The 27405-nt window shown below is 42.6% G+C and overlaps 1 protein-coding gene across 1 annotated transcript; it reads left to right on the top strand.

The window, feature by feature from the left end:
* The first annotated feature begins 102 nt into the window (after positions 1-102).
* LOC137144361 (boophilin-H2-like) lies at positions 103-27182 on the top strand. The gene is made up of 6 exons (XM_067534613.1): positions 103-223; positions 12272-12463; positions 19141-19308; positions 21573-21620; positions 24016-24094; positions 25498-27182. The coding sequence occupies exons 1-6, from the start codon at positions 145-147 to the stop codon at positions 25562-25564; spliced, it is 633 nt and encodes a 210-aa protein (XP_067390714.1). The 5' UTR covers positions 103-144; the 3' UTR covers positions 25565-27182.
* Positions 27183-27405: the final 223 nt, after the last annotated feature.

Raw genomic sequence — 27405 nt, 5'->3', positions numbered from 1 at the left:
AAAATAGCTAGTCAGCTATTAATGATTAGTGCATGTTACATCATGATTGGCAAAGAGATTGATCTTTGAAGTGAACTTTGCACTTTGAGATAAGTAGTGTGGACAATAGATAGTGTCTTTTCCAAGTGTGGGTCTGGAAGCACAATGAACAACTGTAGAATTGCACTCACTGTGGCTTTATTTTGCTCTTGCCGTGTTTTCTTTACATCAGCAAGGCCGGAAGGTAAGAAGCTACTTTCTTTAACATACCTTTGTATTTTGTATGATGTACAACACCAACATGCTGACCATTGGTCATTATAGACTATATGGGTACGGAGCTTTTCGCAAGGGGAGGGATTGAAAAACTCAATGCCCTGGCCAAATCCCAACCTCTCAATTACATATCACCTTCCTCAAATTCCCTTTACAGAAGTTACTTGTCATCTCCCCTCTGACATTTTTTATGCAGTGTCCATAGCATCATATGCCTCCCACCTTCCCTCTCAAAGGTATAAGCATTTGGTGATCATCTCTTTAATTAGCATTACATAAATACAAGGAATTATTATTCTCTCCAGTAAATAAGATTTTATAGCTGTCTAGCAGAATATTTCAAAGTTGATTAGGGATGGGTGCCAAGTGTTTTCAGATCAGTTGTGATCAGTTTTAGGGAAAGATGGCTTAAAAAATATACCTAATGTTGCTTGTCCAATCCAGTATTGTACTCTCATGGATTGGAGTCACTTCCGCTACCTACAAAATAATAAATGTGCATCAAATACTTTGAGCCTTCTCAAGTTTTGACTTAAAGTGGATAATCCAGGTGAGTGTGTTTAAAACCACCACTGCTTTCAGCTAGTGTTCTGTTCTGGTGTCAGCATGCGTTATATTTGTAGCTGCCAGAGTGTTAAAATGAAGTCAAGTGAGTAATAGACAGCAGATGAGCCGGGCTGTGCCACTCTTACTCCTAATCCATTCCACTGATTTCAAGGTAATGTTGAGTGTTGCCAGCTCTCACAATTTTATCATGAGGCTCATGATATTTGGTGATGGTCTCAAAGCTCCAGTTCTTTGTACAAAACAGCAATAAATCGATGTCACAATATGTGGGAATAGCTGTCGGGAAGGTGGATGCTTTAACCTATGGGAACCAGTTGTCAGTGTTAGGTTTTGTGGTCTCAGTGAACAGTTGCTGCATCACAAGATTCCTAGTCAATTTGTCACATGCCCACCTGTTAGCCTCTGTCTAAGAGGCTCAGTACTGGAACAACAGGCATATTGCAAGTCAGGATTAAGGTGTGATTGTGAGAGTGATGTGTGAGGAAGCATGTAGTGTTCCCATCTACATTAGATAGCATCAGTCTCTGATGTTCAAAAAACTCAACTAAACTGAAAGAAGAAAAGAGCAATATACCTGTGTATACTGGATTTGTTTAACCTGTGTAGTGCGCCTGGCTTAATGTCATAACTTGGAAGAAATAGAAAAGGTCTATTCAAACTTCTTGTCAACTTCCAAGACAGTATGTTAAAATGTGATTGTGTGTTGCTGGTACTGTCTAATGTTTATCAAGAAATACAACCAAATTAAGATTTTCAGTAGGTTTCTTTTTGGCAAAACTTGCTGAAGCTTCATTTAGAGTTTTGAAGATGTAAGTGTTAGGTGTGCAAAATGTTCATTCAAAACAGCAAATGATGGGAATTAAACACTGATTTATGTGCACAATAGCAATACTTTCATGTGGCATTTTATGCTAATACATGCCAAATTTTAAAAAAAATTAGTCCTCTAGATTTAATCTGAGGCCATCTTTTACGTCTTTGCTGTAGGATTGTTCTGCAATCTGACGAAGTGGGTTGCAGCCCATGAAAGCTTATGTCCACAGAAATGTGTTAGTCTTTAAGGTGCTACAGGACTTTTGTTGTTTTTGCTGTATACAGAGTAACACTGCTACACCTTTGGAATTTTTCTTCCAGTCACCCATCCCATGTGACCCTATCTAAAGTTACAGAGTGCAGTGCTTGTTTTCATATCAGACTGCTGTTAGTCTTGGTTTCCAGACAGTATGGATTTTCCACACCACTGAGTGACACAATTATGCTGACCTAACTCCTGGTGTTAATTAGAGTGCTTCTCCCATCGACATAGCTACAACCTCTCAGGGAAGTTAAAACTGCCTAGTTCTAATTACAATACTGTGGGACAGTTGATGTTTTGCAGACTGGTGCTTTTAACAGTACTTTACAACATAATGTTATAAACATAAGTCTATGAACACTCTGGTTCATAATGCAAACTTAAGGTTCAGATTTAGGGCCTTGATTTCCTTTTCAGCTACACCTGTCTTCACTGAAATCAGTTGAGTTACACCAGATTTACAACAAAGTATGATTGGAATCAAGATCTTGGTCTACAGATTCATTAATTCATGCAGCCATATTTCAGAACCATTTACAGTGCATACATTGTGCTTGTTGGGTATGTTTTTCTGAAGGCTTCAGTTGACTTGAATTGCTAGGTTGATTATAACTTGTTACAGGATAACATCCGCACAAAGCACCTTGGCCTCAGGTCCCAGCTGTTTCGAAAGTTTAGCTTAAGTTTGAACAGTAGACTCAACTGTGTTTGTCAGACTAGGTTAGCACCCTTAAGAGATGCAGATTGAGCACAGTATTTACAATGGTTGTAACGACAAGCTATTCAGAAATATTTCTAATCCTGGGTAGGACTGCCTCAGAAGTTCAGATATATTTAGCCAGTTAACCTCAAGGCAGTCTCAGAATAAGTGGCTGGCTTTCGTGTAACTAGCTATAGCCAAGTTGCACGTGGTTGGAGGACCTGTAATAGATTGGAAATGGAGTGTTGGTATTTAAGGCTAAACATTCTCCTTCTAACACACACTATTCAAATCATCTCAGTGTTGATGTTCAATTAAGAAAATGATACGGTGTGGGCAAGATGTGCTGCTTTAGCATGAAACCTTAGGGCCCAAGGCTGCCCTTTTCACCCTATGTGCCGGACTGATGGCGTATTCTATATAGGTTCTTATACTGTGCTTATTGCTGTAGTATCTGATGGCCAGCTCCTCAAAACTATTTAGGTGCCTAACTCTCATTGAAATCAACAGGAGCTGGATGCCTAAGTATCTTGGAGGATCTTGGCCTACGTGCCTCTCAATAGTGATGTGAGTAACACCTCTGTGGTTCATTCTCTGTTCTGACGGGGAGACTTGTGCAGTCAGGCTGTGGAAAACTTCCCCATTGCAGGACCGCTTACATGCCCACAGACACTTTAGAAGTGAGAGGGGACATCTCCCTGCTCTTCACTGTTCTGGAGATTCTGGATTGCAAAGCAGCCAATAGGTAACCATTGGGTGGCAACCATAAACTAGACCAGTGGCTCTCAACCTTTCCAGACTAGTGTTCCTCTTTCAGGAGTCTGATTTGTTTTGCATACCCCAAGTTTCACCTCATTTAAAAACTACTCGCTCACAAAATCAGACATAAAAATACAAACGTGTCACAGCATGCTGTTACTGAAAAATGGTTTATGTGCTTGTTTTATCATGAAATTACAAAATATATCAATTGGAATATAAATATTGTACTTAATAGTATATAGAGCAGTATCGACAAGTCGTCTGTATGAAATTTTAGTTTGTACTGACTTCGCTAGTGCCTTTTATGTAGCCTGTTGTAAAACTAGACAGATATCTAGATGAGTTGATGTAGCCCCTGGAATACCTCTGCATATCCCCAGGGCTACGTATACCCCTGGTTGAGAAGCACGGAGCTGGGCCACCACTGAGGTTGCTCCAACTCATCCCAAGAACTGTTTTGGCCTTTGGAGTAGACCAGAATCCCAGGCAAAGGTGGTGTGGCTTGCTTGCTTTCCCTCAGGGCGGTACCCTCTGTGCCCCACAGCCTGAAGGCATCGCTCACATTCTCAAGCCTGAGCTAAAAGTCCCACTATTTCAGGTGATCAGTGCATAACTCTGTACATCACTAGGGGGCAAGAAGGCACAGCGGTGAACACTTGTGCCATGTCTGTGCTGTGGTGGTTCTCCCAAAACAGCTATTGCTGGTGGAGCTGTATAAGCAGTTGTGTAGCCATTGAGGAGTTCCTGAAAACACTAGTGGGGAGAAAATCTGCCCTTGAGTAAGCCACCTCTGTCACATGGAGTTCTCCATATGAGAAGTGAGGAATACTTAGGGGTACCTACCTGACTGGGCATTTGTGAAGATTAGTGAATGTTTATGAAGTACTCTGAAGACAATGGGGGACATATGATATACTTTTTGTCTACCTCATACTGTGCTCTTAACAAATCTCCTTGCATCAGTTAAACTGTGATACGGTGAAATGCAGCGGGACTTAATTTTTACAGAGCTTGTAGAAACTGGAAATATATAGGGAAATGTTTCTCATAGTACCAAAAAACCCCAAGATTTGAGAGATGTAAAGCTTTGTAGAGAAGAAACTTTCAGGGGAGCAGAACTTTTTGCATTCTTACCCTGCTCTATTACCGAATCCCTTGGAGGAAGCCACTTAACTTCTCTGTCCTGTTGTCCCCATGTTAAAAATAGGAAACACTTACCCCTCACAAATGTAAAGGTTAATCAGTTCATTTCTGAGAAGAGCTTTGAAGGTGGAAAGTGTGAGATAAAGACAAGAGTATTGCATTCTGAACTCATTACCCACAATTTCTTATCACATAGCCTACCGCTCAGAGCTGATAACAGGTCCTATGCTGAATGCCGGATAGGATTTGCTTTGAGATACCCATGCACTTGCAGATGTTCTTGCACCTCATCTTAACCTGTTTCGTGCTGGTTTCCCCACACGCCATGTCACTTGAAACAGACATTTCACTGAGACTAAAGAACAGTTCTCAACTTATAGCTGGTAATTTAAGTAAGTAATTTAAATCAGCAGACATTTTAATTAATGAATAGGCTTCTGCCATGATCACAAGGTTCAACTGCTGCACAATCACATTTTAATTTCCTAGCTAGATATTAGCTCTTATCTTTAAACTTTGTCAATTCTCTGCAATCTAAATGGAGTCCAGAATGTCAATGAGTTCACTTCAGCACGGTTGAAAGCAGAGCAAGGAGAAATGGTTTGAATAAGAGGCTTAAGAGTCTGAACAGAGAGGAACCTTAGAATGCCTTGTCTGAAGTACCCAGAAATGTCTGTGGAAATGTGATGACGGCCCCATTGTGTCAGCTGTAAACTAGAGGTAAATGGAACTTTTGATAAACATAATCAGTTGGTCACACAAATGATCTGTTCAGATCTCCGTAGCAAGTAGAAGCCTACGCCATATGTTCAGAGCTGGGCTGTTTGTCTAACCTATCCTTTATCACCGTTGTGAGTCAAAGATCTGTTTACGATGAACAATAACGTACAGACAGTGACTGTGTTATGCTGTAGTATTGAACACACACACACATACACATCACTGAAATCATCTACTGCAGAGAGTAGTTAATCCAGAAAATAGAAAGGAAAGGCTCTAACCCAAGCCTTGTCTGCTTAAGCATGGCTGCACATAGGGTGAAGCTAATTTACTGTGCGGAACATCTTCTGTTCACGCCCCAGCCTCCTGACAGATCACGGGTTTGATCCTGCAGCATTTTTCAGACAATTCATCCTTGCTTACAGGAGCCATTCTATTGAAGTCAGAGAATAAATATCCTTAATACAGAAATAGCATTATCACTCACAACTGCTGAATATGTCAGTAACACAAATAGCTCAGCCAATGGAGAATAACATGTAAAAAGGTCCTTCTACCAACCACATCCCTTAAAAACTGATATAACACACCTGACTGCTGTCAGGCAAACTAGCAAATGAAGATTAATTGTCGGCGCATGTCTCAAACTATTTTGGGGTATCTGTCTTTCAAGAAATTGTAGGCTGCTTGAAATAGTGGTCTTGAGCATATCTTCTTCCTAATGTGAGACTAAGGGCTAGATCCACAAAGGGATTTAGGTGCCTAACTGCTACCTTAGGCACCTAACTCCAAAATTTAGAACCTCAAAACCCCACCTAACCCTACAGGCACCTAAATTTCTGCCTGGGGCACGTGCAAAGCCACCTAAGTCCTGACACCTACAAGCAGCTCAGCGTCTAACTCTTGCCTGAGCCCGTGGCATTCTCAAACTAGGCATTATCTCATGAGAGAGTCTCTCTCTGTCTCTCCTGTTGAAGCTGTTCCACATTGTATGAAAAACTGAAATGTTCAGTGGGCCACTGAAAGAATGATAACAACAGTATAGCCTAACTGTTAAGGCGCTTCCCTGGGAGATCTATGTTCAATTCCCTGCTCCAGTGAATATCTAAATAGTTTATACAAAGTAGAACAGCTTCAACAAGAGAGCTTGAGAGATCCCCACCCCAGAATATCGCCTAGGTCATTGTTTAGGGCACTCACCCAGAATGTGGGAGACCCAGGTTCATGTTCATATTAGGCAGAGGGAGGATTTGAACACGGGTCTCCTATATGCTGTGTGAGTACTTTAACTGTTGGGTAAAAGAGGCTTCCACCACCATTACCATTTTCTGTGAGAAAGGGCTGACGTGGCAAACTCCAGGAGAGGTTCACAGCTGTGAATCCCAAATGGAGGGCAAGGAGGTTCTTTCCTCCAGCCGAGGTAGTAAACACCTAACTCCCTTTGAGGGACAGGGCTTAGGCCACACCCTCTCCTCTGCTTTTCCTGCTTACTAGTTTAAATGGCTCAGCGTGCTGGCTTTTGTGTGAATGCCTAGCTCTCCCTGTGCATTGTACAGGGAGTCTAGGTGCCTTACTTCAGGCTCTGGATTCCACTAGACAGCAGGATGCCTAAATGTTAGGCATTGAGAGGCTGAGCGGAAGTTTCCCTTATGGATTTACCCCTATATAGTTAGCTGCCCATCTCATGGTTCAGTGTGAGGTCATGCCCATTGACTTCTGATGCTCTGTGGGATGAGAAGTTCAGTGAATGACCCCAGTTGTTCCATGTGGGATTTCCCAGTGAAACGTATTTGTGAGATTTGCCAATATCCTGCAGCGGCTTGGCTGTGGATCATGTTGGAGATGAAGCTTCCCAGTGGTTCCCTCTGATGTGCCCTGCCGCTCACTTAAAGTCTGATCCTGGAAGATGCTCAGTGCTGATGCTCAACTCCTGTTGACTTGGAAAATGAGGCCCAATACTTACCAGAATCAGGCCCTTGGGCAGAATTTGGCACTTTGATTATACGTCCCTTGGAACAACGTGGCCATTTATATGACACGGCTCTGTAAAATGTGGCCTTCAGGTGATGTTCAGGTGAAAAGTATGAAGAATTGCTATCCCGTTCTATAAAAAGGCAACTGAGGCAGACATTAAGGCCCATATCTTCAAAAGTATAACTATGTCAGTGGAAGTTAGGAGTCTAAATATCTTTGAGGAACTTGGCCAAAATGATTTGCCCACACCCATGGGGCAAGTAACCTGGGAATAGAACCCAGGTCTCCTTACTCCCTGCCCTTTTAGAGAACTACACTCCTTTCCTAATGTTGCAGCATAGCTAATGATAGTTCTGGACTTTGAACATGTGTCCTGGGCTATGGGCCTTCTGGTTAGTGTCTTTCCCTTCCCCTTTCCCCTAGTACGTCAGCTAGTAGCTCCTTTGCTGAGTCTGAGCTGCTAGTTCTTCAGGGAGATGAGGGGCTGCTGTGACACAGCAGGAGCCCACCCAGGCTGCAAACAGCAGTGCCAGCCTCCTGTCTCTCTCTAACCCAGGGACCACTCCTGGCGCCCAGAAAACTCTCTCCTGCCTCCTGTCAGTGGAGTCCCCAAGCCCCTTTCCTGCCCCCAGGACTGTGGATTCTTTGCAGAATTGTCCACAGAACGTGTTGGCAAGTGCGGTATTGGGGTCCAAGTGGGATTTGGATAGCAAGTTTTCCACCTGTGAAGTGCTCACTGATGTGAGGAAAGGGGGATTCAAAGAGCGATTGTGCAATGTTAGAAAGGACTCATAAGGGACATGGAGTGGATGCCAGTGTATATGTGCTTGTGCAGCCTGACTGATCAGGGCAGAACATGGAAAGTAGATGACTGTAATCCACTGGCTACTGTCCCCTTGGTAATCTGACATCCTGATATCCTCCTACCACCTGCCTTCCTTACGTGTTAGGGCCATCATTTATATAGATTATGAACTGTTCAGGGCAGAGACACTCTTACTCCGGCTGTACAGTGACTAGCACAATGCGGCCCTGGTTGGCCTGTAGCTAATACCATAGTACAAATAATCATTGAAACTGGCACTCTTATTGGTTTCTGTTAGAGCTGGTTGGAAAACTTTTACTATTCACTGAAAGACCAAACATTTTGGCCAAAATAGAATGGTTTCCGTTTTCCACAGAAAGTCTTTGGTTTTCCATGAAAAGCAAAATTTCCATCAAAACGGGTTCAACAAAAATCTTTTGACTAGCTGTACTTTCTATGCTTCTCTGCCTGGTGTGCCAATAAATTCCCTGCCTGGTGGCAATACTAGTCATCTTAGCGTACATCTACCCATGCTAGCTCTGCTCAAATTAGCATGCTAAAAATAGCAGTGTGGCCACGCTACCATGGGTGGTGGAACAGGCTAGCTCACCAATTACAGCCCCAGGAGGCAAGCGGGATTGTACTTGGGCAGTTAGCCCAAGCCGCTGTTCATGCTGCCATTGCTACACTGCTATTTTTAGCATGCTGGCTTAAGCAGAGTGAGGGCACATCTGCCTACCCACACTGGGAAGCACCCTCTCAGCTGCTGTGTAGACTTATCTGCTGATGTCCACCCCCCTCCCTAGGTGTTAGACTCCAAGTTCCAGCCCATACTGCAACTTCTAAGTGCTGTCTATTCAGCTAGTTTGGGCTGAGCTGCAAGACTCGCTCCAAAATGCTGTGTAGACATACTGTTAGAGGTTTGATAGCGAAATTCTGAGCCTCTCACTAGAAGTTCTTGTTAGAAAAATCTTTGGCCTTGCTGATCCTTCCAGCTTTTTCTATGGCCTTGATACAGGACTGGGAATTAGGAGCCCCTGAATCCTAATCCTTTCTTTGCTGCAGAGAGGTTAATGTGACAGGTCCAAGGTCAAAGAGGCAATTGGTGTCTATTCCGCTTTGGTAAAATGGACTAATTTCCTCCTTCACAAAGGATGTGTGGGGATGAATGAATTGCTGTCTGTAAAGCAGCTTGATGAAAAGTAGTAATATTATCCCAGTTAATGCTCTCTTTGTCTATAGTCTTCATCCAAACACAGGGTCCCCCACTTGTAGAGACAGGTCCCTAGTCTTTCATGGCACCTTGTGAATGCTCCATATCAACCTGACTTAGGGTCACACTCTTACCTGGAGCTGAAGTTCACATTCTGGCTCATCTTAATGGGCATCTTTCACTATATTCAGATTGGAGCTGAGCATCTGAGTCCCCCTGGGATGCTGGGTGCTGGTAGTATGAACGGTATACATCAGGGTTTGAGTACCAAAATGTCTTCTCTCTCAAGCCTTCTGGCCAGCTATCAAACAGTGGTGTCTGCCCCACAGCGAAGAAGGCACAGATGAGAGCCTAGGTTATTGGCAGGTACACAGTAGAGAAGTGGTGAAACAATAAACTAATCTTGAAGGAGAGAGTCGTTCTGCGGCCGGTGCTGTGACTAACATGCGTGCAAGTGGCTGAGATGGGAGATGGGAGGGGGTGGGAATTATAATTATTCTCGCAAGGTGGCAAAAGCAAATTTTCTGAGAAAGTGAGGGGATGTTTCCAGCAGTCCCTTGAATGTAAAATGCCTGGAGCCCTCAGGTCAGCTTTATATAGAAACCAAATAATAGGTGTGCAGTGGTAGATCAGTATATTTGTCCTGGCTGCATACACTGGAAAGCTCTTTAGCCTGGATAAAAAGGAGCAAGGGAGCAAGCCAAGAAGTACTGCTTAGTGAGGCTGCCTGCTAAAGATGGAACACAGCATTTTTTTCACTGTACTTTATGTTGATTCTGGATCTTTTCATAAATAACTCCTATCATAACAGGATCATTTTTGTCCCTGGCCTCCCGGCAGTGTCTCTGCTCTGTCTGCTTCGTTCACAGGATGTGCTTGTTGTGTTGGCTCTGAGAGCTGAGTAGGAGAGGGAGTATGCAGACAGACTTAGGTCTTGCGTTATGAAGGAAGTAGGCATCTCAGCACACAAGCTCTGTTCAGACTAAGGGCTTGATTGAGGCAGGCAGCTCAGTGACGTGCGGAGAGCCAAAGCACAAGTGCTCAGCAGCTTCTTGGAGAAATGAACTCTGCAAAGTGTGCAGGCCTCTCTGCCTGCATGTTCGGAGTGCTGGAGGAAGAGGAGTGTATGACGGGTGCATAGAGAGTAGCAAGGACATACTAGTAATGGCAGATTATGTGTATGATGGCCATTGTTAGGATTATTAATCGGGGGGGGGGGGCCTGCAGTAGTAAGTGCAGCTCTTACCTCCATCTGAGTAGCCACTGTAGGCAATTGAGGTGAGAGGAGGAGCAGCCATGAGGGCCAGCTGCAGACGTCTGTGAGGGTAACAACAAACCATATCACTAATCAATACCTCATGGCCTACGCTGAGCACAGAGTCCTTGCCAACTGGCAGGGCCTGCTCCCATCAGCTTGCTTTATGTTATTGGCTCATGGGTAGCCAAGAGCCGTGTCTAAGAGCAACTGAGTCTTTAAGGCTGTTACAGTTTGACCCTGCATGGCAAAAGATGCTGGCGCAGTGCTGCACTCTCACAACCTTCATCTTGCAGGATTCCAGATTTCAGTTCCTGACTTTGCCACTGACTCTCGTCTTGACGTCTGCCTCGATTCCCTGTCTGTACATTAGAGATAGCACCCACTGGTGCAGTGTAATTCCATCTCTGCAGCTGGCCAGCACCATTAGACGGTGTAAAAGGAGCGGAGTGGGACAATGACAATGACCTCACTGCCGCACTCCATCCTTCCTCTGGTGAGCTTGTGCTGATAGAATCTGAGCACAGAAATTGCCTGTGCCTGGCCCTTTCTTAGGGTGAGCAGATATGAAGTCTCCTTGTGTCTTCCCCTCTAGTACCACTGGGCAATGGATGGGTACAGTCTGACCCAAAATATCCTTGGTTTCTCCTGGAGAGGCTACATTGCTGTGCAAAGTTTTGTGCTTTGACTGCTTTATGGTTTCCCATATGCTCAAATAAAAAAGCCAAAAGAACAGGGAAATATTGCTCATTCATTTCTGTACATCTCTTCAAGCTCTTCCTCTAATGCAAGACAAAAACAAAGGACTAAAAAAAATCTGCTTGTGATTGCAAAAAAACCTATTCTACAGCTTTTTCCAAAATATCTTTAAGTTGTCTGGTGTAACTCACTGGTGTCAGCTGCACATCGTCTGAGCTAAAGGTGTTTTTTAAAATGGAACCAGACAGATATCTGTTAACCCTTATCCAACTCCAAGTTTATTCATGGCTTAATCTTTTGGGTTGAGATTGATAACATAGGAACATGTGCTTAAGTCACTACTGGATGGTTAAAATAGGTCACCCCAATGTCGGACACGTAGAACAGGTCCCGTTGGTGCAGAAACACAGAGCAATCTGTGGTCTAGGCAGCACAATCCATGATGTTTTTTGTTAGCTTTGGAATGAGATATAAAAAGCTTGTTTGGTTTTGGCTGCTTATTAACAGGATTGGTTCTCAAAATCTAACATGAAAGAAGCTACTGTCATGGTTTTTAATCTCTTAAAGGTGACCAGAAAATTGGGGGAGAAGGGAAATTGAGTGTGTGCCTTTTTTCTTGTATGAAGGCCTGAAAGATGTCTGCTGTGTTTTTTTAAAAAACTTTTTACAGAATGCATTTACAAAATTTATTCTGCTTATTTTTTATCATTAGAAATGTCAAGCCAAAGTGATTTAAACAGTCTAACTATTCTGGCCCTCAATCCTTCAGGGAAGGGAATGTGTCGGCAGTGCAGCTGTTGGGTTGAAGCAGCCCTTGGAAGGATGTTGCAGCCTCTCCACAGGGGATTCTTCTTCCTGCCACCCCTTACACCTCTTTGGGCATGGGCTACACCGTGGTAGGAGTTCTACCACCAGGTTGCTCTCAGCAAGTGTATTGGGCCAGCAGCCTTAAAATGGCATTTCAGTGTATAGCAATAAGAACATTATCAGGACAAATGGGGAAATTATACCAGAATAAACTGGCAACTCTTGTCATTATAAATATTACCAGATAGCCTTTGTCTGTGAGTAACATGCTTTCCATTTTGGTCTTTCTGGAGCAGTATGTAACGAGCCAATGGATGAAGGGGTATATGGAGACAAGATTGGGATCCGACTCTACTATGATAAAACTACAGATCGCTGTAAACCATTTGCATACAAAGGTGCTGGTGGGAATGAGAATCGCTTCTTCACTGACAGGCAGTGTATGAAGAGATGCTCTACATTAGCTGAACAAATCTATCCAGATGATGGTAAGTCAGATTGGCTTTTATTTTGACTTTTCCATTCTTAGCATAGCTTCTTCCAATTGTAGAAGAGACAAGGTCAGGAGAAGAAACTGAGGACCATCTGTTGCTGTGTAAAGTGGTGGCAGCTTAGGATAATACAGAAGCTGCAGGTCGACTATCAACACCCATTCCTCTAATGTTATTCCATCCACATCATCATCAGGATATCCCCAGTGAGAACAGTATGAGTTAAATTTGGCACAGTAGACTGAAGGACCTGAGAAGGTGGGTAAGAGAGGAGTTGGCCAGTTGGCAGATGGAGGTTTGTAGACATTGATACGGGTCAGGTCCTTCAGTTTTATAGCCTGGACCTGATTCCGAGACTAGAGTCACTGGAATGCCTTCCCTGATGTAGGATGCCAACCTGTATTGCCTGTAATGGAGGTGAGACACAACAGCAAAGACAAGAATTGATAGTTGAGTGTCAATGGTAGTGTGTATTTTCTGAAACAAGATGGTGTGTGCTTTGTGTTCTACAGCCGGCTGGAGGAGGGGGTCCCTGTTCGCCATTGAGATTCCCTCAATATTGACCCTCAGTCTAACTTCAGAGGGAGAGAAATTATAGTCAGTACATATTTAAAATCTTCCTAAAGGTAGTTTCCCTGGGCATGATTTGAAGTCTGTTACTTGAAAGCTGGCTCGAAGTAAGTGCTTGCTGCATGTTCTACTGGACAGTTTGGGGATCTCCCTTTACGGTCATATAAAAACTCCTCCTTTTAGCTCGGTGGGATTATGAGATATTGGACCTTAAATCTGTAACTGGTGCCAAACTGAATATTGCCCACCCTGTATGCATTAAAGGGGGGGAAAGGAAACCCTTCTTTGGCTCTTATGCCTTCCTTATTACATAAAGTGTCAAACTTTTGATGGAAATAACTTTTTTTAATAGGCTTTCAGGTTAGTTCCATCCTGTAATAGGTAACACTACATTTCTTGAGGTGCTAGTAGCAAAATTCCAGCCTTTAAAGTATTTCATAACATTAAAAATTCAGATCAGACTAAATACTATAACTTCCTGATCTTCTCCCCTGGCAAGATTTCACCACCTTAACTGCTAGAATTACATTTAGGTGTCTTGGATGTTATTTTTAGTGTCTAAAACAAGTCAGATTTCCAGAAGGGGGTAGTTCCCTAACATGGCAAGAGAAAATGCCTGGGATAGTTTGGATCCAGATCCAGATCCAAACTATGAGTTGCGTACATCTCTGCGTCTCAAAGTTCAGGGCTGTGGATATGGGATGGTGTTGGCTCATTCTCTAGCACTCCATAGATGGTCTCTATTGAGGCCCTGTAAATTGGCAGCTGATTTATTCTCATTTGGATATTGACAGTTCAGAGTTTGGGTTTGCTGTGTATATAAGCAACCAAAAGTGCTGGTGTTTATCTGAACTGCTTTGGGAAACTAATCAAGAACATAATTTCTCAGGAGACTCCCATGGTTTCTTACTTCAGAGCAGGCGAATATTTCTATGAACAGCCCCTTCCTCCTGTTCTCTTTTGCCATTTCTTCTTCCAGTTCCATCTGGAACCTGGAAACAAACTTTCCAAAGGCCTGGTTTAGTCCTAGAATCAGGCAGAGGTCTCGGGGAGAGGGAGTTTGAGCCAGTTCTCCCTTTTGTATTCAGATTACAGCTGAACACTGGGAACAACTGAGCCTGAAAAATTACTTTGCACACAAGTAAGGGAGAAGGAACTAGGAATGTTGCAAGATTAAGTTCCAGGGATACCCCTATTTGCATGAGTGCATGAATTAGGATTCCCTCTAACTACCCCAGGGTGAAATGCCCCAATTACCAGGTAGCACATGTCTCATTTCAGCCTGTCCTTAAGTGGTGCATGGGCCGTGTGCTAGCCCTGTGAACAGTGAGGCACTTTGTCCAGTGATGCTTGATCACAGCTTTGGAGTAGAAACCGACCCAGGACCAAAGTGTTCTGAGCCATCAAAACCTGTTTGTTCACGTAGCTCACTATGCCCGCTGGAGCTGAGTGGCACTAGGATCAGCTCTATGCCGGGAACAGTGGGCTGCAGAGTTGTTTAAACAAAGCTAGAATTGAACATGTTCAGCACAGAGGCAGACACCTTTGGGGCTTACAAGAAACAGTGCAGCAGAAATATCTTGCAGAGTATTTTGGCTACAAACATCCTTGTTTAATGCAGGGGGGGAATGATACAGTCTGTGTACAGTTAAAATTGACAGACACAGAAACAGCTGCTGTGCTTCTACTGCTGTGTACTGTACAAACAGAAGTTAGAGCTGGAAAAGATCTGTTAGTTCACCCTGTTCCTCTCGCTGCCAGTGCAGGATGGTTCCTGGCAGGATGTTTTCTAGTGCTTGGCTTGGGACTTAAATAAGTATATTGGACAAAGTTTTATCCACCACTTCCTCTAGAAGTCTCTTCTACAGCCTAACAGATCTTGCTTTAGTACTCTTTTATTTTTTTTCCTGACACTCAGCCTAAATTTCCCCTCTGTTATTTTCATTCCATTCTTCCTAGTTCTACGTCTCTAAATGCTTTGGTGTATACTAGCAACAAGCAAATAATTTATAGCACATCATCTTTTAGCTGAATTTTGCAAATAGATTATGAAGTCTTCAAATCTATTGCACTTAAAGTTGTTCATAAGTTATTCATGCAGGGAGGAAAATCTAAAACTTGAAAACAGTTTGAGTATTCGGTATTTTCAATGCAGAAGTTTTTGCTTTGTGTTTTGCCCTATGTGATTTAGTTAGCTAACCAAGTTAGGGCTGATTTACATTACAGAGTTTTGTCAACAAAAGTCAGCGGAGGTGTACACATTGAAATGCTCTTCCCCCCAGGCTCTCAGCTCCCCACACTACCCCTCAGGTCAGTGGAAATGCTCCTGGTGAGGACGCACTCCACTGACCCAAGGAGGGCAGTGAGGACATCAGCCATTGCAGTAGTTAATGCAGTGGCTGTAAGTCGACCTAATATAGGTCGACTTATCTTTGGAGTGTAGACCAGGCCTAAATGGGAGTTGGGCTCCTAAATTACGTAAGAGCTCCTTTAAATTTTCCTTGTGGTTTTGTTCCCTGATTGACTGACTTGGTTAACTCCAACCCAGCATGAGTGTCAGATGTTTCAGTCAGATGGATAGTGCTGGGTTCCACTTCAGCAGGAGGCTTGTGAGAACTTGGAGTCCTTCTCTCCATCCCCAACACACTTCATGTAAAACGAATCAGGCTTTTAACTAGCCCTCTCCAAAATCTGTGGGCGAAATTTGCTGTGATCATAGTGGAATGAAATCAGTTGTGCTAGATAGAAAATGTTCTGTTTTGACTAATAAAAGGATGTAATAAATACTTCTGAGTGCTTAATAACGTTAGAAGCATGACTACACAACCATGATTATACTTGCAAGATCATATTTGAAGAGACTGTCACATGAAATTTACATAAGCAGTTACTGTAAGTGTTAGCAAACCCTCAGACTAGTTAAATGATGGCTGTTGGATTTCACCCTGGTGTCACTCACATTGTTGCACAGATGAAGATGGGCAGTTTAATAATTGACTAGACTGGTATTTAAAGCTGCAAAACAGGAGACTTTTCAGTTTAAAAGAATTCCTTACCTGTTATGAATAACATCTTAGGTAATTAAAACTGGTCACTTTTTAAAATGCAGATTGCTTATGCTGTTTACTGTTTTCTTTACACAAACTTCATTTCACACATAGGCACTTTCACTTTTGTTTATACTCTGCAGCATTGCGCTAATGCATCACAGTGAGGATGAAGCAAGGTTTGGATAGCAAAAATGACAACGGAAATGCTTTATTTGTTTAAAATAAAGTTTTGTCCCCTGAAATCCTTGAGGTCATTTTATTGTAAAATCTAGAATACAGTCCCAGATAGGCAAGGCCTTTGGGAGATCTTGTGAATGTCTGTCTAGCATTTAATTTCTTCCCCCAAAGCTCTTTACACAGTGTTCCACTATTGCTAATTTCCACTGCAGCTTTAAATACTGCTGCTACCAGAATGTGTTCTACTGGATCAGTGCCTTTGAATTCAACTGCCTTCCTTCAGGGCTCAAGTTTGGAACAAGTTTGTACTGCTTCATCTTCACAGCTATAGTTCTTGACACTATCCTGCTACTTACATGCATGCTGAAACTGAAGAGTTTCTTATATGAAGGTACAAAAGTAAATATTAGTTCCTTATCCAGGTTGTGCTGTGGAAGTGTGACAATTAATGTGTTTAACTCAGAGGGAGGCATATAGTTCTCTGGGCTCACATCATGAGTCACCCGAGATCTCAAAGTAGCCTTTAAAAATGTCCATTCTAGGGATTGTATTTTGCAAGTGTACTCAGAAGTGACAGAATCAGCTATGTTCTGACAGTTGCCTCAAAGTTTTGAGGTGCTGTCAAGGGCAGGAAAGAGCTGTCACTCTGGGCAAAACACAAATCATAGGAAAGGTCATGTTTCTTCTAAGAGTGGCACATCATCACATTGTGCCTTTAGCCACCTTGAAACACCAATATGAAGGAGAGGAAAACAGTCTTTCAATGTGGTTTAAAATAAACTAATAGAAACAGATCCTCAACTGATGTAAATCAACATATAGCTCCACTGAAGGTACTGGAACTACACCAGTTTATACCAGCTGAGGATCTGGCCCATAATTCTAACTCTGCCTTGGAACTTGTCAGCAGACCGCTGAGTCCCACCCTTTCTAGAGTCATTTGTATTATTCAACCCACATGGATCCTGTCCATAATAAACCATTTTAATCAGGTTATCTTCCGATCCGTTTCTTGTGTCTCATTTACAGGAACACAATTGCTCTGTAGACCGCAGATACATGCTTGAATTTGAGTTTAGAGTAAATACAGCCTTTTTCACTGTAGGACTATGTACATATTCTACAACTGTGGGAATCCTGATTAGGCTATTTACAGTTGTAATGCTGCGAAAAATTTCATCACCCCAGAGAAGTCACTTGAAAGGGAAAGGTCCCACCTCAGAGTGTCATAAGAAAACGATTAACCCCACTGGAGTGGAAATTCAGATGGTTTAATTTAGCTACAGTATACAGAAGGGGAAGGAAGGGGATCAATCCTGGGCTTTGAAATTACCTTGCCTTGTGTCAGGGTGCCCCCTGGAGGTACACATAAGGAAGTGTGGTGGAAATAATCTGTCCAATAGGGCATCAATTGTCTCTTTACCTTGTGTGTTCTTAAATTTAAATACTGCTACAGCTGCAGTCAGCTTGATCCCCTGTCTTATAAAAGAGGGAGCTGGCAGGGCATTCTCTGTCAGGGCTCCAGGATTCTGAAACTTGCTCCCTTGTTGGTCCAAAATGTCCTGAATTTGCTGGTCACCTGTGTTTTCTGTATTTGTTTGATGGGGTTTCTGGAGAGAGCTCTGAGCGTGTACTTCCAACAGCAATAAAGGGAGGGAAGGGAGCTCCTGTAGGTGACTGACTGGCTGAGGTTCTGCTGAATTATTACAGTAGAGCTGCTGAGATTTCACTCTATTAGTGATGTGTTAAGAGGCCTAGAGCCTCGGATCGGTATCTTTAAAATCATTATTTAAATTTACAAAAATAAGAACATGATGTCACAAGCAGTGTTTTACTGAAAGCTTTTTCCTCTACTTGAAATGGGCTGTGACTTATAACATCATAATTCAAAAAAGCTTATTTATAAAGAATTTGTTGGTGATACCACCAAGAAATCATGTGTAATATTCTCTAAGCCCATTAAGCTTAGATTCTTAACTAGGGATAGACTTTTTAAACTGGGTGCATCACTTAATATTCTCTTCCTTTCTTTCCTAAAATATGCAGCACTGCTAGCTTTATCTGACGGAAAATAGCTCATCCCCTCCCTACATTGTTATATATTATAATTTCACTTAGAAGTTTCAGCTGAGATCAGGGCCCTGCTATACAAATGAGACAGTTCCTGCCCCAGAGAACTTAAATATCTAAATACACAAAACAAAGGGGAAACACTCCCAAGTGAAATGATTTGCCCAAGTTCAAACCAGATCTGTGGCAGAGTCAGGAACAGAACGGATCTCTTGGCGCCTAGGTCATTGGCTTATCTACTACTCCACACTGCTGTTTATGTGTAAGAGGTCTGGGCCAGTGAATGAGACTTTCAAGTCCCACACCACATAGAGGAATTGGTTCCTACTAACACACAGGACTAAGTTATGCCCTTGGTTACCTGTGCAACCTCATTGAACCCATGGGTGTAACTGAGTAGACTTTGGCCCTGCCATAAAACTAATTAAATCTGTTGTATATCTATCCTTTTACTATATCTGTGATAAGTAACCCTGACTCTCTTATTAATGATAAACCCAGTCTGCCAGAACCCAGACTTGATAATCTTCCAGAAAGACACTGCAGAGCTCTTCTATTTATGCAGACTTTGGGAATGAGATTGGTTGAAGAATGCATTCTAGTTAAGGGGCTTTATTACTGTATATGTTGGTTAGCAGTTTGTAGAAATTGATTATATCACTTTGAATTCAGAGATATTGTGTGTGAAATCCTGTATTTTAAATTATTATGCTAAGCAGATGGCTAACTAAAGAAAACAGATTAGACTGATTCAAAGAGTTGCTTCATCTGCAATGTTCTGATTTTAACCTTTTGTTCTTCATACAGACCGTGTTTGCTTCTTGGAGAAGGATCCTGGACACTGTAAAGGGACGTACTTGTTGTGGTACTTCGATCATGTGCTGAAGAAGTGTAGGACCTTCATTTATGGAGGTTGTGCAGGAAATGGAAATAGATTTGTTAATGAGACAACATGTTGCCAGAAGTGTGATCAGGGTATGTACAGTGTTCTCTGTGGTGCTTTCATATAGAGATGTGGGCATTTAAATGTCCATTATCCACTGCCCTGATTAGATCTGACTTGCTGTAGGCAGAGGGAGTAGCACAGCCTTTAGCTAAGGGTGCCTAGTGCATTCCATTATAAAACCCAGTTTTCAGTTGCTGATAACTTAGACAAACTTTAACTGTTTAGGTTGAAATTGTCCAGGCCAGGTGTTTATTCAGGGCAGTGTGGGATGGTATCCTGAGGCAAAGAATGAATTTCCTCATGGGCCTTTTTATGGCACTCATCTTTATCACATCTGAGTGCTTTGCAAATATTAATAAATTCACCTTATATACACACACCCTTGTGAGGCAGAAAGGTATTATTTCCATTGTGCAGATGGGAAATTGAGGCACAGAGCAATGAAAGCCAAATTGTCAAGTGTCTTCTAATTTTGGATGCTCAGTTTGAGATGTCAAGGGCCTGATTTTTCAGAATATTTAGCACTTTATAAGTTCAGAGCACAGCTCCCACTGATGTCAGTTGCAGATGTGGGTTCTCGGCACTTCTGCAAATCAGACCCTAGGTGTCTCAAGTTGGGCATCTAGAAAATAAAGAATACACTTAATGACCATCTATGAAAACTTTTGGTTTACATGACTTGCCCAGCATCACATAGAAATCTGTGCTAGAGGCAGGGATAGAATCCATTTCTCCGGGGCAGTATTCAACTGTGTTAACCTGGAGACCCTCCTTTTTCTTCCTGCAGTCCTCTGCCTTCCAATTTCTACAGCAATGTGACCAATGGTCTTACAGAAAACAGCACCATTCTCTACACAATCTTGATACATTGAGTAACATTCATCGTGTGCGCTGAATGTCCTGTGGAATATAGCATGAGATCATGGGATTAAAACTGTATTATAATGCATATGCACAAGGGAGCTGAATTAACTTTTTTTTTTGAGTGCCTGACTTTAAAACCTTAATGTTCTTCTAATATTTGTTTTGATTATGAGACATGCATCCAGGATCCTTTGCCAGCCTCCTTCTGGTGTTAGAGAGCCCGCATTTGGACTGACCTCAGGGGGCCATTCTTTAAACTGCCTAAGTAAATACATAGCACACTCTAGTGCTAAAACGTGATTAGTTGGCATGGCTCCTGCATGTCCCTCATTTCAAGAGATGTGGCTCCTTTTATCGCCAAACTTACCTATGTTTCTTACAAATTTATTCTCTCTCTCTCTCTCTCTCATTGTTGAAAAACACAACAGACATAAACAAGCATGAAGCATGTGTATTTGTGTATTTTACTTCTTTTAGTATAAATACTCTGAGTATGCAGAGTGCTACCAAGTTAGGGCCCCAGATATTCATGGCTCCTGGCAGCTGCCTGCATATAGTCAACAGCAGAAGACTATGAATAGGTCTTTAATTACTGTATGTGTAATGTTCTTCTATGCTAAGGAGATGTTTTTCTGCTATAGCACTGATTGTTAGGGCCACATTCTAAGAAACATGCCCTGTGCAAGCTTATCGCATAACCCTCCACAGGATTTTCTTTAGCCATAATTTTAATTAGATTGTTTCTTTCAAAGTGCTTACAGTCTGAGTAAGGATGGTAGGATCCAGCACTCAGTCAAAGAGTATGTATGTATTACAGAAGTTTCACACATATTCTTTGTATAGAACATAAAGCATAAAGGAGGATTTTAGTCTGAAGTCCTTGTCATCAGCATTCCAGAGATCCTTGCAGCTAGCCTTCCTCATCAAATTCCCCCCAGCAATCAACATTTTATTCCTGCGTTGGCAAGTCACTTGTAATAGTTCCCTCTTCTTCCAAACACTCAGAGTTTAGACCCTGGATATTTATCAGTGGTCAAAGAGATTACATTAGGGACATACCCAGTGTGTTTCATTAAAATTGTCCTTTTGCAATTTCATTTGTTTGCTTGCTTATGTGTGCACCACTGCTCTTTGCTGCAGGGAATCAGACTTGCTCGAGCATTTGTAACTTATCTTGACCACTAGAGACTGCTCTGCAAGCGGCTATCAGTCTGGCTACATTTGAGCTAATGAAGAAACTCCTTTAGCTTTTCTGTTTTAATCATAAATGCCCCCAATTCAGCAAAGCACATAGGCAAGTGGGTAAAGTGAAACGTGTGCTTCAAGTGCTTTCCTGAACTGAGGCCATACTGAAAAAGGAAGCAAAGAATAACACTGAATTCACTATCATTATGCAAAAGACTTATGTGTGGTATGTATGTGCTTTTAGCTCCTGCATGTGAACGAACTGTAGAGGAAGATGAAGGGCCTGATGTAGGTAAGGTGACATCTTTTTATTTAGTAGTATTTCACCAGTCACTGCTATCTGAAGCAGTTATTACTTGGATTCCTACATTGTAAAATTAATCCGTTGCAGTGGTAACCAGTCATTCCAGTAAGCTCTAGTGGTCACCTATTCCATTCCTGCTATGTCAGTGGAGTGATTTAATTGACATTACATTACATTGAAGGAACAGACATGGGTTAAAATTCATAAATGTTAAGACTTCATCCCATTAAATTAACAAAGGCCATTTAAAAACCATTGACCACTTGCCTGGTTGGTTTGGCTCGGCTCCATGAAGGAACGTAGGCCTTGCAATGCTGAGTGTCACGCTTTTAGGTGCCTAGAAAATCAGAGAAACAACAAACACTGCAATCCATAAAGCCCGAGTTAGGCGCCTAGTTGCCCTATACAATGAATAGGAAGAGCTAAGCACGTTAGCGTGCAAGCCACAAAGCCAGCATGCTAGAGTGGGAGCCGCCTAAGGTACCCAGTGGGAGATGCTGACCAGAAGGGTGTGTACTAAGTCCCATCCTTCTCAGAGATAGGCGCCAAGACCAGGCTGCAGGCTACCTCTGCTGGCGATCCACAAACTGGGGGAAGTTAGATAGTCAATCTCTTAAGTGGCTTGCAAGGTCCAAAACACAATGGCCTGTGGGTGGCAGGTGGGGAAGGAGGAGCCCCCTTATAATCTTTGCCTAATTAGGGTACTCACCCAGGATGTGGGAGACCCTCAGTTCAAGTCCTGTCTGCCTGAGGGAGAGATGGGATTCAAATGGGGACCTGTTACCTTCAGGTGAGTGCCCTGACCACTGGGCTATGGGATAGTCTAATGCAGATCTTTCGTTTAGTCTGTTTTGATCCTTCCAACTTTCTGCTTCTCATACTAGCAGACACTGAACCTCCTGGGAACATGCGCAACTGGCAGAATCCTGCTGGGATCCAGAGCTGAGGTTTCAGGAAGCTGAGATAGGGGCCCCATTCTCAAGGGAGTCGAGGGGTTGCAGTGAAACCCAAAGGGAAGAATTCTTTTAGGGTGCAGGATACTTATTCTGCTATGCTTAGGGGCAAACCCTCTGCTCAGCCCCTGCCCCAGAGGGAGGAATCCTCTTGCCCAGGCTGCTGAATGTCCCCCACAGAGGACCTGCTTCCTGGCAGATTCTCACCCTTGCTGGCTAGGCACCACCAGGCAGGACCCCCCTGCAGAACAGTTGTGCTGTGTAGGGTGATTGTACTTCCCACGCTGTCCCCCTGGCATTCCTGCTTCCAATGCTATGGGCGCCTTCACAGCTGTAGAGGCAGGGGGAGGATTTGCCTCTTGTTGGATAATACTAGATGCTCTGATGTTCCTTTCTTAAAGTCAAACCTGGGTGTGGGAGAAGGGGAACTGAACTCCTCTAAAACCAAAGCATTCTCCTTCTGAGTGGAGGGGTTCATGGCCTCCTGGAGTGGGGAGAGGGAACAGTCTGCAAATCTCCTGCATCCTGAGGATCTGTGGGAAAAGTGGAGCATCCCTCCCTCCCACATGTCCTCCTATACATCCCAGAGGATGTTCTTCCTCTTTGGCCTACTCTCTGAGGTCCGGTCTACAACATGGCAGCAAGGCTTCCATAAGAGCTTTGCTGCCTTGGGTCATTCTCTCTCTCTCCTCCCCACAAGCTGCATACTAGATCCCTCTCCAGAAGCAGTGACTCCCTTTCACATCTGCTACCCTGTTCAGTCCTTACTCTATCAGAAACCCATCAGGTCTGGAGGAGGACATGCTGCATGCCGTGGCTGCTCCCTAGCGTGGCTCCCTTTCACTGAGCTCCAGCACCATGTTCTGTCCTGGATGAGTGGATTCCCAGAGGGAGGGAAGCATACTGTGATGGCATTGTTCCCCTTTGCCAGGGCAATGGAGGGGACCAATCACATCCTTAGATTCCAGAACATGAATAACTTCCTTGTTGTTGCTGACCGTTAATGCCATGGCTGCCCCATTCTAGTACATGTCAAAATTTTGGGGCTGACGGCTCAGCACAGACCTGCCTCTCCATGTGGCATATTGATAGGTGACAGTCCTTGTGCTGTCCAGCTACTGAGAGACAGGGCTTCTGATGTGCAGTAAGGTACCAAGGAAAGTGCATCCAATGTACTGGAGGAAGGACACATAGAAGGCCTACTTCTGTCATCAGCAGAAGTAACACAAGATGAAGTCATTCACAGAGTGGTGGCACCAGCTGTGTCTTGAAGCTACTGGCGCACAGGCAGCAGTGGAAAACAACCACCACAATCTGGCTGCTTTCTCAGACAGTCAGTCTCCTGTTCTGTCTCTGTTGTTGGTGAAATGAAATGTAAAGACGCAAAACTTCTACTCTCTCCAGCTAACCATGCACTGATTTTCCTGCAGGCTCGGTGCTTGGAATCACTGTGGGATGTGCTGCAGCAGTTATCCTGGTATCTGCACTGGCCATTTTCCTTCAGAAAATGTAAGATTTATACATTCCTTTCAGTACAGGTGTTTGGGACAGGGGATGCTATTAGCAAATTTGGGCCTATGAGATATTGCAAATCCAGAGGCTTTTCTCCAAGGGGGTAACAGCTAACCAAAAATTCACTTCATTTTGGAGGTCAGTCTCAGTCTCTGTTTCCACACACAGGGAGACTTGCACATGTATTATAAAATAAATATAATCTAAAAACTTTTCAATTTAAAAGAGCCTGGGAGGAAATCAATTCCTCCACATAAGGTAGTGATAGCTACAAGGAAAGCTGTTATAGAATGAGCTTTCAAATGGCAAGTTAAAATGTAACTGTGGATAGCTTGGCATCTTCCTAGAGTTCATAAACCTAAACTGGAGAGGGAACTGGACCTAACTGGGCCTTGTTCCAGTGCTGATACTCTTCCAGAATGGCTGTTCTTATAGATCCTCCCCTGGTGTGAATTGTCATGATACCATTGACTTCAATAAATAACCAATTTACTTCAGTAGAGCTATGACAATTTACAGCAGTTGAGGATCTACCCTAACGTCTGTGTATAGTTGACCTGTTCTCTTTCCAACAATGATTTGGATGAGATAATGTTCGGAAAGTGGTCAACTGTATTATCAGGTTGATAGGCAGGGGATTTTTTAATGAGTACAACATTAACAAAGTTTAAATACTGAACCATTCAGAGGAGACAGTTAGGCACAGAACCTCAAAGGTATTGAGGCTGCTAACTTCCATTGATTTTAGTGGAAGTTAACAGTCTAAATACCTTTGAGGATCTGGGCTTTAATTCATTAGGCTAAACAGTCAATAGGAATGGGTAGTCCAGAAATGGTATTTCTTGCTCTTCTGTATTTCTATTAATGAAGCAAACCTGTTGAAACAAAGAAAATTTAAACTAATAGAATTGCTAGAGTTCAAGCAAAGCCTGTTTAATTTATACCACGCACATGCATGCTTACTTTATACACGTGCATGCTTAACAAATCCGACTTAATATGCTTTGTTTTGGTGCTTTAAAATAAAATAAAGAAGCTGAAAAATAAGAGTTTTCCAGCAGTTTTAGCTCTTCAGCCCACATTCATCCCCAGGGTATTTATTTTACCTGTAAACATCCCCATTTACTGACTGCTCACCCCTGGGAGACGGTGTGCTGCTGGCATAACACATTCAGCTCCACATACTTGTTATACCAGTCAGAACAGGCCAAATGATGCTGCTATCAAAGTTAATGACAAGCCCTGTTGATTTCAAAGGGAGCTGGATAGGCCTAGTAAAGGTTTCTGTTGGCTTGTATAAAACAGTGTGACAAGTAGTTAAACATATGCATTGTTTGGAAAAGAGAATGCACCTACAATGGAACTGTTGCCCAAATTTATTCTCTCTCTCTCTTGTCCAGAGTGAAGAAAATTCCAACCAGAGAAAAGAAGCAAAATAAACCTCTGGCTAATATGGAAATGTGCTAACCAGAAAAAAAAACTTCCTTTATTGTTGATTAATGCAGTGAATTTCCTGATTTGTATCATATGTTTTTTTTAAGAAATACTGTTTATACTTTGTCCATCCCCAAAACATTTTGTTTCTGGAAGCATTCAGTTCTAATCATACTAGTACACTGTATAGTCATCCTTTTTTTGGGGGGCGGGGAGGAGCTGTGGTTAATAACTTTTCTGAAGAATCTATAAAATGCATACTGGAATGTGTACATCCTATTCATCTGGTCCAGTATGTGGGAGAGTTTTCATCCCATTTGAGGGACATGATATGTAATAAACTCGATAGTTTAGTGTCAGGATGTGCTAGTGGTCACTTAACTCAAAAATCTGTATCTCTGAACTAAATCCTGCTCTTAGCTATGTAGCTGGAAATGAAGAATTACTCCACTGAGCTTCGTCTAAATAGTTCATGATTTTGTGAGCAACTGGACCATTTGTGCTTTTAATGAGTCTGTTCTCCCATTCATGTCAGGTAGAGTTACTTGTGTGGGACAGCAAGACAATGTTCTCCCAAGACTTCTTATGGCTCAGTGGTACACTGTATGAGATGCTTTCCAAACTCCTCCTCAGAGAATATTTACTGAAGTTTTAGTTCCAAAATCATCTGCATTATGAAATGGTGCTGTAACACTTAAGTCAGCTGCTGTACCTGTGTCAGTTGCTCATGTGCCCTACCGAATACAGCCAACAATGAGAGAGCAAACGAATGCAAGGCTCAGAAGTACTGAAATGCAACTGATAAAATAAAATCCCACTGCTCCCATTACTACAATGTTCAATTTTACTTGGTACTGCAGAAACGCCGCTGGGGTTTTTTCTGTAGTACACTTGTACTGACACCATATAGGCTTTCAGATGGCTGAGCCATTAAAACATGGCCCTCTGTATTGTCTGATGGAAATGCCACCACCAAATTTGCCTGCACTATTTCTTATCACTTCATTGTGACCTTTGTTACAGAGACAGAGAGTTTATTTAAAGAAGTCAAACTCTAAGTCAAGTAATTGTTATTCTTTAAAGCATAAGGCAAATATATTTGCAGCAAGAGAACAGTCCCCAGAAGGTACAGAAGAAGCAGCACCTTTTATCTCTAAATGTAAATTAACATACTGCAATTTTTCTAAAACAGCAAACTATTCACATGACATACTCCTGTAAATAGTTCTCAGAGTACCATGGCATATACTATCGTAAGTAAAAGATGGCTTGAATACATTTTGTCTCATCACATACAAATTTCATTTAGTCTGCTTCATTCTTCCTTTTAAATGTCCAGAGCTGTAGTAAATATATGGGGGCTGGGGGCTCAAGGGGATAGGTACTATCTAATATTGGCTAGGGGACTACTATTACAGGCAAAGTTGGTAGTGCCACCTATAGTTAAGGTTACCCAATACTGTGCCTTATAAGACCCTGTTTTTAGTGGCTTATAACCTTGCCAAACTATAACCATTTGGGCTGAACATTTTCAGGCTGAATATTTTGGAAAGATTCAGCAAAAAGAGTTCAGGCATTTCAGAGAATGAGATTAAGGAAAAATATATATAATTTTGTCCATGATAAAAAAATAAATAAAAAAAATCTTTCTTCGGCTCTCTCTCCGTTCTGTGATGCGCCTCACAACTCCCTTAAAACTTCCCTGGCCTCATCACCCTCAACCACTGTATTGCATCCAGCTGAAATTTGTTAGCATTGGATACAGTACACCAGCTTATCCCACTCTGAGATCTTTTCAGCTTGATACAGGCTGAACTCCATTTCCTGGGCTTCTGTTGATCAGTGATTTGACAGCTATGTCCCACTGCATCCAA

This window comes from Emydura macquarii, unplaced genomic scaffold (assembly GCF_026122565.2).
Source record: "Emydura macquarii macquarii isolate MOO-44397 ecotype Brisbane River unplaced genomic scaffold, CSIRO-AGI_Emac_v2 contig_3451, whole genome shotgun sequence".
In the NCBI taxonomy this organism is placed as follows: Eukaryota; Metazoa; Chordata; order Testudines; family Chelidae; genus Emydura; species Emydura macquarii.
Note: the sequence above shows the minus strand (reverse complement) of the source record. Positions and strands in the feature narration are given on the sequence as shown.

What these genes read in the sequence shown, in the direction of transcription:
- LOC137144361 (XM_067534613.1), top strand. Translation starts at nt 145, where the DNA reads ATGAACAACTGTAGAATTGCACTCACTGTGGCTTTATTTTGCTCTTGC. An exon ending in TTGCCAGAAGTGTGATCAGG is followed by an intron (nt 19,309 to 21,572) that starts GTATGTACAGTG and finishes ATGTGCTTTTAG; the next exon opens with CTCCTGCATGTGAACGAACT. An exon ending in AGATGAAGGGCCTGATGTAG is followed by an intron (nt 21,621 to 24,015) that starts GTAAGGTGACAT and finishes ATTTTCCTGCAG; the next exon opens with GCTCGGTGCTTGGAATCACT.